General features: G+C 35.4%; 2 protein-coding genes across 2 annotated transcripts in view; one reads left to right on the forward strand and one right to left on the reverse strand.

Annotated features, from left to right (window-relative positions):
- Window positions 1-3,551, reverse strand: part of LOC103516992 (WD repeat-containing protein 20) — a gene marked incomplete in the record, with an annotated part of 21,123 nt that extends 17,572 nt beyond the window's left edge. Inside the window, 3 exon segments of the mRNA XM_026829176.1 lie at window positions 1,348-1,487; window positions 2,172-2,514; window positions 3,102-3,551. Coding sequence (XP_026684977.1) covers window positions 1,348-1,487; window positions 2,172-2,514; window positions 3,102-3,410 — 792 coding nt within the window.
- Window positions 3,552-4,192: 641 nt separating this feature from the next.
- On the forward strand, window positions 4,193-9,404 carry LOC103516977 (transmembrane emp24 domain-containing protein bai). The gene is made up of 4 exons (XM_026829191.1): window positions 4,193-4,570; window positions 5,116-5,307; window positions 8,580-8,963; window positions 9,125-9,404. The coding sequence occupies exons 1-3, from the start codon at window positions 4,391-4,393 to the stop codon at window positions 8,826-8,828; spliced, it is 621 nt and encodes a 206-aa protein (XP_026684992.1). The 5' UTR covers window positions 4,193-4,390; the 3' UTR covers window positions 8,829-8,963; window positions 9,125-9,404.
- Window positions 9,405-10,852: the final 1,448 nt, after the last annotated feature.

Raw genomic sequence — 10,852 nt, forward strand, 5'->3', positions numbered from 1 at the left:
AAAAAAAAGAAAAGAGCGAGCGCCACGAGAGCACAGCGAAGCATCCTTTAAGTACTCATTTCATAATGTCTTTCCTATTTCTTTGGTAATGCTGCCACTCTAAGTACAGAGCAGGAACACTGGGAATTGAACCCCGGACCAAACCTATTGTGATAGCCACTTGACCACGGAGATGGTTTTCAAATCTTTCAATAATATTGAGAATTTCCACACTCCTATAAGGCCCAGTCAGTCCGAAAATCGAAGTTCATTGTTATTATTATTATTTTATTATTATTATTTTTTTTTTTTCATCTTAAAAAGAAGAAGGTATTTTTGAAGACTCTTACGTAAGCTCACATGAAGTGATAGTCGTGTTTCTACCTTTGAAAGTGGTAATGACCCAATCTGAGTAGCTCGTTTACCTGAGTCCTTGTGGTTGGTGGTAGAGTTGGTGTTGTTATGACACTTGAGAGTACCATTACCGGTGATGGTACTATTGTTGCTTGTGGTGGTCTTGGTCCGGGCGGTGAAGATGTTGGTCTGCGTGAGAACATCCTCGGTGATATCCCACAGACAAAGCTGAGTGTCCTGGCCCACTGAACCAAGCCTGGGGAAACAAAATAGAATAGATCCATTTTTTTTTTTTTTTTTTTTTTTAAAACCCTTTATAAAGGGAACTGTAACAACAAATGAAGTTTTAAACTTGTACTTCCTTTGCACAAAAATGCAAGGAAAGTAAAGAAGATGAGAAAAAGGAAGAAGAAGGAGAGAAGAGAAAGGAAAACACCTGCTGATCCTGAATATGTATTGTGTATTATGTTCCTAATAAATAATACAAATCCAAGAAGGAGGAGGAGAAGAAGAGGAAATAGAAGGAGGAGAAGGAGGAAGAAAAGAAGACGAAGAAAGGCGAATAAAAGGTAAGAAAAAAAGTACAAAGAAATGAAGTGAAAAAGGAGCCCAAAGTATAACAGTGTCAATAGCATGTTAAATGCACAATTTTTCAAAGAATTACTGAAGTAAGTTAAACAATGTTGTATTTATGTGGTTGGTATCTGAAAGGGTGACCATCTGGGAGACTGCTTTTCTTAATCTCACTCAATCTTTGAGGGAAAAAAAAAAATCAGGGTGGCAATAAAAGCAACCCTGTTTGTTGTAAATAAATAAATTGGTCCTACAAATTCCCAACATGTTAAAGTACTTGAGTACTTACTATAGAGCTAGACATGTAAGTAAGTAATTATGCTCAATGCATACATATGAGCACACAACTCGGACTCAGTAAAAAAAATAATAATAATAATAATAATAATAATAGGTAATAATAAATAAATAAAAAAACATTGCTAAAAGTAAAAATCTCACCTGTGACACAACAGCTAGGTAGGTATTACAAGGAGAGAAGGCAAACTCATTGATACTTGAGCCTTCATGTCCTATTACCCAGCGTTGTACGGGATTCAGTGGAGATTTGGATTTGAGTGTGTACACAGCATAGCCTTCACCTGTGTGGGAGAAACATTGATTCATTTCAAAATATATATTCAAAAAAAAGACTTCAATGAGATTCAAATATTAGCAGTGATTTGAGTAAGTCATTAGAGACAAAGGTTTGATGCCTAAGGTAGGTAATAACCTATGTTTGTATTGATTAGAATTTATTCTTCACTGACTTCCTTTCAATGAGATTCAAATATTAGCAGTAATTTGAGCAAGTCATTAGAGACAAAGGTTTGATGCCTAAGGTAGGTAATAACCTATGTTTGTATTGATTAGAATTTATTCTTCACTGACTTCCTTTCAATTCAAAATTAATTTTACCTCTGGATACACATCATTAATAAAATCCTATCAGAATAAAATCAATTTATAATATTGTTCTTACCAGATTGAAGAAGTTGGTAGGAGGGTGTAGATATACAACATGGTAGATCCTGATTAAACAAATACATATGGCCGCTTGCATAGGAGGCTAGGATAATGAGATTCAAATATTAGCAGTAATTTGAGTAAGTCATTAGAGACAAAGGTTTGATACCTAAGGTAGGTAATAATAATAACCTATATTTGTATTGATTAGAATTTATTCTTCACTGACTTCCTTTCAATTCAAAATTAATTTTACCTCTGGATACACATCATTAATAAAATCCCATCAGAATAAAAGCAATTTATAATATTGTTCTTACCAGACTGAAGAAGTTGGTAGGAGGGTGTAGATATACAACATGGTAGATCCTGATTAAACAAATACATATGGCCGCTTGCATAGGAGGCTAGGAACAAATTTTTACTATTTGGTACCCATCGTACACATGTGACTTTTGATTTGTCTATTGATGTATGCTCGTTGAATGTTTTGAAATCTTTTTCTTCTCGTTTAATTGGATCAAACAACTGGATTGGCCCCGTTGAGAAACCAACAACAAGGGATATTGAATCTACAGTTGCAGTAAACCTATTGAAATCATGACTTGTAGGGTTGGTACCCTTGTAAATTTTCTTATCAACATATTTAGTTAAGTCAGCAGCCTGGAATACAAACAAATGCAGAACACAAATTAAATAGAATGTACAAAATAAAATATCCTACTCTAATGTTACCAGCAGACTTGATGCTAAATTACCCGATTAATTGTAAGAAACACAACACCCTTCAGTGCAAATTAAACATCACAGCTGAAGATAACTACAAACAGCATTTTATACTTTCTAGGTAGGTACTTGTGCAGAAGTCACGTCCGTGGAATATTGCTACCAAAGGAACTGGCATAATTGAGCAGTGACCAGTGTTATTATAGGGTTAGGTTAAACGCAAGGAGTTTTCACAATTAGAGCAGTGATTATAGTGTTATTATAGGGTTAGGTTGAATACAAAAAGGAGCTTTTCTTTTCCATGGATGTGACTTCTGCATAATTACCACTTTCTATTACCAACATATAGCAGAACTATACTATTAATGAGAAAGTATTGCAATCAGTCCAAATTTTTAAACTGAAGAATAATTATGTACCTATTGTCACTTGGTACAACAAATTCTGATGGAGGTACATATAAATGTTCTAGAACTTGGTGCAGGTTATGCTACACCCAAACATTGATACTTCACCTGCCTTACCTTTTTTACTCCTTTATACACAAACACATACAGTTCCTTCCCTGTGTTGAAACACAACCGTTCCGGGTAACCACTGGGATCAGGATCAGGTAATGTTATGAAAGACACTTTGACTGCGGTGTTTCCTTGGTTGGTCGTGTAGGCAACTCTGTTCGGGCGAGAGTACTCAGACAGAGTCATCCTCTTATATGTTCCATCTCTGACGACAAACTGAGTTTTAACTTTATCTTCTTCTTCACCGCCATCTACACTGGACGCCATTATATCACAATGATCTGCCTCATCAGTCACTCTCTCATGGTTTAGCATTTAGAACGGGGATCCATGGATAATTCGGTCGCGATAAGAATTTCACTAAATTCACCTGTGAGAGATAACAAGTGATAAGTTAAAACGAGCACTTCACTATCACAATCACACTCATACAAAAATCTTTCCATGGGGTTTGTATGTTTTTGGATGTTGTAAATTTAAAACAGCTGATTTTTGTGATTACATTTTTGAGCAGGTGCAACAACCTGATGGCTATTAGTTTCAAGGAACGCCGCTTGAGCGCTAGTACCGCTGATGACATTTATCAGTGGTTTCCAAAATGGAGCAGCTAGATCCAAGTTCTTTTCTCTCTTTATGGCCCAATAATATTTTTTAAACCACAATAGGTACATTTAACATGCTATCATTTCCCAAAAATATCCATAACACACGTTTAATGACCTTTCTTAGCTTTACTTCTCAAAAATTCATTTGGAATAATTAAAAACGGATCACATGAACGGCCGATTTTTACACTAGCGCCTACTCCTCGTAGCGGATTTTTGTGTTACTATCTTATGTCCTTTTTAAGGCCCAATAATATTTTTTAAACCACAATAGGTACATTTAACATGATTTCATTTCCCAAAAATATCCATAACACACGTTTAATGACCTTTTTTAGCTTTACTTCTCAAAAATTTATTTGGAATAATTAAAAACGGATCACATGAACGGCCGATTTTTACACTAGCGCCTACTCCTCGTAGCGGATTTTTGTGTTACTATCTTAGATTTAGGTTGGTGCACCTGATTTGGAATTACGTGTTTTTTGTTTATTTTTTTACTCCACATCACTCGCAATCTGTCGAAATTTCGAAAATTTAACACTTTTCGTTGGTGAAAATCTGGTTTTTTAGTCGATACCAGTTTATTTTAAACCGATATCTTTGTGATATGAACGTGAATTACTCACCAAACAATTGACATAAGTGTGTGTATGAGTGTAGTTTACAATTTGTGAGGAGTTTGCCAAGATGAGGAGTTTATACTTATCAGCGGGTCTGGTACTGTTATATACGGCCTGTGTACACGGTATAATGTGGCATTTGGAGCCCAACACTAGAAAATGTCTAAGGGAAGAGCTAGGACAAAATGTGCTGATAGCTGGAGAATACGAGGTTTCAGAACTACCAGGCCAGAGAGTTGATTATCAGGTGAGTATGCTCACAAGGGACAAGTAGAGGTGAAACCTAGAGATAGCCGAGAGAAACCAGAGGCCTACTCTAAGTTCCATAAACATCTCACTTTGTACTCCACCCAGAGAAAAAATTGACAAAATCGTTTGACATGCATCTGGGTGTTGAGTAAAAGTGAGAAGTGCAAAGTTGACTGTGGAATAAGAAATAAGGCCAATGTGTCATAAATACTCTGTCATATCCGTCATGCAACTGTCAGAAATAGATGTAAGTAGGTACATGTCCCCGAAAGTTATACACAAACTTTGCAAAAGTTGTAATTTAATCTTACAGAAGACAAACCTTTTTAAGCATTACTTATATAATATCTACTCATGTACCTACCTCTATTTTAATTGTTGTGACATTTTTCATAAAGCCCTAAGTACCATTCTTCTTCATAAGTTCTCATTCAGGTAATGTTGCACAATTCGTACAATACATATTGACAAAGTAATATATACTTCTCCTCTCCCTCTATGTATTTGTTATTTCTCTAACAAATCCTTCCTCTTTTTTGACAGATTACAGATTCTAAAAATCACATCCTATCCCGAGGTGAAAGTGTAACCAAAGGCAAATTTACATTTGTGACGGAAACCTATGATACAGTAGAAATCTGTTTCATTTCTATGGTACCTCCTGGTCACCCTGGTAGACCACATGAAGTTTCACTGCTAGCAAAACAAGGAGTAGAAGCCAAGAACTATGAGGGTGTAAGTATAATATCTGTATCAATTTATTTTGAGGTTTTAGTGCCTTGCCTTTTTTTTTACTATTATTATTTTTTTTATATATGTTTGATAGAGCTTCTTAACAATGGAGGTCCTGAAGTTGAACAGAAAAGAAGGGCAGGAAAATTGGTACTTACAGTATTATTTTTTTTTTTTGTTAAGGTCTATTGCACTGTTACTGTTGGTACAGTAACAGATTATCTGTTTAGGAAATTCACCCTGGGTCAAGCTAACTATAATGCACTGAGATTTTAATTAGCTCCTCAACTGTCCTCATCAGGTTGAGTCCACCCTGAAATAACCAGTCCTAAATAAATAAGGTTCAACTTTTATACCATTGTCTTTCTGCATTTATTCACAGATGGGCGAGGCAGCCAAACTCAAACCACTCGAAATCGAACTGAAAAAGCTCGAAGATCTCTCATCTGCTGTGGTTGAGGATTTTGTTCAGATGAGAAAACGAGAGGAAGAGATGCGTGATACAAATTTTTTTAATTTTATGATTGTTTATCTCTTGTAAAATAAAATTACTTACAGTTTCCAAAGTTACTAGTCAAGTGAAGACGTTGTTCTTTTACCTATCAATCAATCAATCAATTTTATTTGTACAAATATACAATTGTATGTGGTACAATGTTAAGGCTAAGTACTAATTTAAACTAAAACTAAATCTATAATAGGTACCTAATATAATAATACAGCTGTAATAAATAAGCCCACCGTGTCTGCCATAATAAATGTATATGCTATATAATGTGCAGGTAGGTAGTAGATAGTGTGAGACGAGGTTAGGGGTGTGAAGTGTGAGGTAGGAGACAAAGTGAGAGGCAGGAGACGAAGTGAGAGGTAGGAGGCGAAGTGTGAGGTGGGAAATGTGATGTAGGAGATGAAGTGTGAAATGTGATGTAGGAGGCAAAGTATGAGGTGTGAAATGCGAGATTTTAATTAGCTCCTCAACTGTCCTCATCAGGTTGAGTCCACCCTGAAATAACCAGTCCTAAATAAATAAGGCTCAACTTAAATACGGTAATTAGGTCATCCTCACCACCCACAACAACATATTTGCTATCCGGGGACCAACACACACATAGGAAGCCTCCGTAGTAACTGCGGGCTCGACCTACGAGCTCCATGGTGCTGTAGTTGAATACACGGAGAAAACCATCCTAAGAGACAAGAAAATAAATTGTATTATTATGACAGTTTAGCCAACACCTGAGAGCAGCCTAAGACGCGTTTCGTTCTTATTTGAACTCATCAGTTAGACATAGCTCTCAGGTGCTGGCCAAGTATTATTTTTTTTTTTTGTTAAGGTCTATTGCACTGTTACTGTTGGTACAGTAACAGATTATCTGTTTAGGAAATTCACCCTGGGTCAAGCTAACTATAATGCACTGAGATTTTAATTAGCTCCTCAACTGTCCTCATCAGGTTGAGTCCACCCTGAAATAACCAGTCCTAAATAAATAAGGTTCAACTTTTAATGTTAAATGCACAATTTTTCAAAGAATTACTGAAGTAAGTTAAACAATGTTGTATCTATGTGGTTGGTATCTGAATGGGTGACCATCTGGGAGACTGCTTTTCCTAATCTCACTCAATCTTTGAGGAAAAAAAATCAAGGTGGCAATAAAAGCAACCCTGTTCCTCATTGTTGTAAATAAATAAATTGGTCCTACAAATTCCCAACATGTTAAAGAACTTGAGTACTTACTATAGAGGTAGACATGTAAGTAAGTAATTATGCTCAATGCATACATTATATGAGCACACAACACAGACTCCAAAAAAAAAAAAAAAAAAAAAAAAAAAAAAAAATTTATCATAAAACTGACTACAATTACCTTTTTGATCAGTGGTTGCTGTTTCACATCAGACAAGATCAGTGCAATGCTGAGAACTGCCTCAATTGGTTGTATTTGATGTTGATTGATCATGGTGTGGACGTATCTTAATTCAGGAGCAATCCTATTCGGCCCTATTAATTGCAGTTTTTTTTTTCTGTCCACATTATTTACCTATTGCAATCGTCACTTTGTTTCCTTTCGTTTTCTCTCTCATTTTCTTTGTTAAAAAATACCTAAATGAAATCCCAGGTTTACAGTCTCATGTTGAAATGGATTTTGGGTTTGAATGGACCAATAAAAAATAAACTTAACGTGAGACTGTAAACCTGGGTTCAAGTTGTACAGAAAAATAAATGAATTTTATACAAAAGGCATTTTTTGCCAAATCTCTGGTTTGTTCCGGGTTTTGGATAATACAGATTATAATCGTAAATTGAATCATAGCACATTGCTTGCTCGACGAAATTGCTAAATGAAATATTGATTTTCGGTCAGCTCTGAGATGGTTTACACTACAGGTCTTATCGTCCCGAAATCGAAGAGGGAAGGAAGACAGGATAGGAGAAAGCCAGCCGTTCCGAGAACGAACATTATCCCATCAGGATGGATACCAACCAAGCACAGCGTTGCTCGACTTCGGTGATCTATTGGGATTGGGAACTCTTGCATTATTATTATTATACAATTGAATCAAACTTTATTTACAGATACAGATGGTAACAATATAAATACAAAATAAAGTTTGTATGGGGGGAACAAAATTTCAAAATACCATTTCAGAGATTTCCGAAAATCAAGATTTCGATGAGCAAATAATATTTACTTTTATATAAAGATGCAGACGCACTACCAACCAAGCTAACTAGGCTGGCTCACTACTTTTTAAGCTAACTAAATAGTAGATTTCTTTTAAAAATACTTATCAACATTTTGGACAGTTACCTCTACCTACAAATCTACATCCCACTCACCTGTAGCACATGACTTTATCTTCCTCCGTATCAAGCTGAGTACTGTATGGATCAAATGCCACCACACTGACCCAGGAATGATGCCCGTCCCCTCTCGCTACTACACACCGATCCTTCAACCTCCATACGGTAATTACGGATCAAATGCCACCACACTGACCCAGGAATGATGCCCGTCCCCTCTTGCTACTACACACCGATCCTTCAACCTCCATACGGTAATTACAACTTAAATAAAAATAAAATTAACACCATTGTCTTTCTGCATTTATTCACAGATGGGCGAGGCAGCCAAACTCAAACCACTTGAAATCGAACTGAAAAAGCTCGAAGATCTCTCATCTGCTGTGGTTGAGGATTTTGTTCAGATGAGAAAACGAGAGGAAGAGATGCGTGTTCAACTTTTATACCATTGTCTTTCTGCATTTATTCACAGATGGGCGAGGCAGCCAAACTCAAACCACTCGAAATCGAACTGAAAAAGCTCGAAGATCTCTCATCTGCTGTGGTTGAGGATTTTGTTCAGATGAGAAAACGAGAGGAAGAGATGCGTGATACAAATGAGTCAACCAACAACCGTGTCCTTTACTTTAGTATCTTCAGTATGTTCTGCTTACTCAGTCTGGCTACATGGCAAGTGTTGTACTTACGTAACTTCTTCAAAACAAAGAAACTCATTGAATAAGGCAGGTAGGTTGTTCTGTTCTCTGTGGTCATTAGGTGTAAAGACAACTACTGTACAGCATTCTATTATAACTGGAATATTGTTGGTTTTACAGCAGTTTTTTAAATAGTTCTAATGTCAACTATCACTGCTAAGGTACAGCAACTTTGGGTTTAGCGTAAGGCAGGTAGGTTGTTCTGTTCTCTGTGGTCATTAGGTGTAAAGACAACTACTGTACAGCATTCTATTACAACTGGAATATTGTTGGTTTTACAGCAGTTTTTTAAATAGTTCTAATGTCAACTATCACTGCTAAGGTACAGCAACTTTGGGTTTAGCTGATTGGTGATTAAAAAAAAAAAAACTATAAACTTGATTGGTGTTTTATCTACTTCACTTACTTTAGTAGTAAATTGAAGGAGATACAGTTGTTATTACAAGTGTTGGGTTTTGATCTTGAATCAATTAATAGAGGTGCTGAATGTTCATATTCTTCCCATGGAAAAGATTTTCATGGGGAATAATTTTGTTGCCCCTGATTTGCAAGAATCAGATTGAACAAGACTGCTAGACAAGTGGGTACCCTGCATTGACTACAATTAACTTTTTGATCAGTGGTTGCTGATTCACATCAGACGAGATCAGTGCAATGCTGAGAATTTATTGGTTGTGTTTGATGTTGATTGATCATGGTGTGGACGTATCTTAATTCAGGAGCAATCCTATTCGGCCCTATTGCAGTTTTTTTTTTTCTGTCCACATTATTTACCTATTGCAATCGTCACTTTGTTTCCTTTCGTTTTCTCTCTCATTTTCTTTGTTAAAAAATGCTTCCTCAATTGGTTGTATTTGATGTTGACTGATCATGGTGTGGACATATCTTAATTCAGGAGCAATCCTAATCGGCCCTATTAATTGCAGTTTTTTTTTTCTGTCCACATTATTTACGTATTGCAATCGTCACTTTGTTTCCTTTCGTTTTCTCTCTCATTTTCTTTGTTAAAAAATACCTAAATGAAATCCCAGGTTTACAGTCTCATGTTGAAATGGATTTTGGGTTTGAATGGACCAATAAAAAATAAACCTAACGTGAGACTGTAAACCTGGGTTCAAGATGTACAGAAAAATAAATGAATTTTATACAAAAGGCATTTTTTGCCAAATAAATTCTTTTGGTTTTCTCATTTTCCTCAATTTTTTTCTATACGTAGGTAGGTACATGTCTCTCTCTCTCTCTCTCTCTTTTTTTATTTTTTTTTTTATTTCTATCCAATGTGGTGCCCATTAACTATACGTGTAGGTATTTCTCATTGAAAACTGCCTAGCCTAAATGAAATCCCAGGTTTACAGTCTCATGTTGAAATGGATTTTGGGTTTGAATGGACCAATATAAAATAAACTTAACGTGAGACTGTAAACCTGGGTTCAAGTTGTACAGAAAAATAAATGAATTTTATACAAAAGGCATTTTTTGCCAAATAAATTCTTTTGGTTTTCTCATTTTCCTCCATTTTTTCTATACGTAGGTACATGTCTCTTTTTTTTCTATCCAACGTGGTCCCCAATAACTATATGTGTAGGTATTTCTCATTGAAAACTGCCTAACAAAGCTAAGAAAGTAAAAACTCGGTAACTCGTTTTCATTTTTTGTAAAACAATAATAAATTTTAATTTCCTTAAAATTAATACTCATTAATGAAATAATAATAGTAATATAATTGTTGTTTTTGTTTACATACAGTATGGGGAATAGAAAGAATTTAAAACGGCATAATAGAAGAGTATACAATGAACGGGGAAATTTGAAATGTAAGATTAAAAAAGAGGAAAATATCGATCGAAATTAGCAGAAATTGAAATGATTAGTTTCAAGAAAATGAAATTAGGGATAGAAAGAATTTAAAACGGCATAATAGAAGAGTATACAATGAACGAGGAAATTTGAAATGTAAGATTAAAAAAGAGGAAAATACCGATCGAAATTAGCAGAAATTGAAATGATTAGTTTCAAGAAAATGAAATTAATTGTTTCCTTAATCTTTCTT

Source organism: Diaphorina citri, unplaced genomic scaffold (genome assembly GCF_000475195.1).
Source record: "Diaphorina citri unplaced genomic scaffold, Diaci psyllid genome assembly version 1.1 scaffold54, whole genome shotgun sequence".
Lineage (NCBI taxonomy): Eukaryota > Metazoa > Arthropoda > Insecta > Hemiptera > Psyllidae > Diaphorina > Diaphorina citri.

What these genes read in the sequence shown, in the direction of transcription:
- LOC103516977 (XM_026829191.1), top strand. Translation starts at nt 4,391, where the DNA reads ATGAGGAGTTTATACTTATCAGCGGGTCTGGTACTGTTATATACGGCC. An exon ending in GCCAGAGAGTTGATTATCAG is followed by an intron (nt 4,571 to 5,115) that starts GTGAGTATGCTC and finishes CTTTTTTGACAG; the next exon opens with ATTACAGATTCTAAAAATCA. An exon ending in AAGCCAAGAACTATGAGGGT is followed by an intron (nt 5,308 to 8,579) that starts GTAAGTATAATA and finishes ATTTATTCACAG; the next exon opens with ATGGGCGAGGCAGCCAAACT.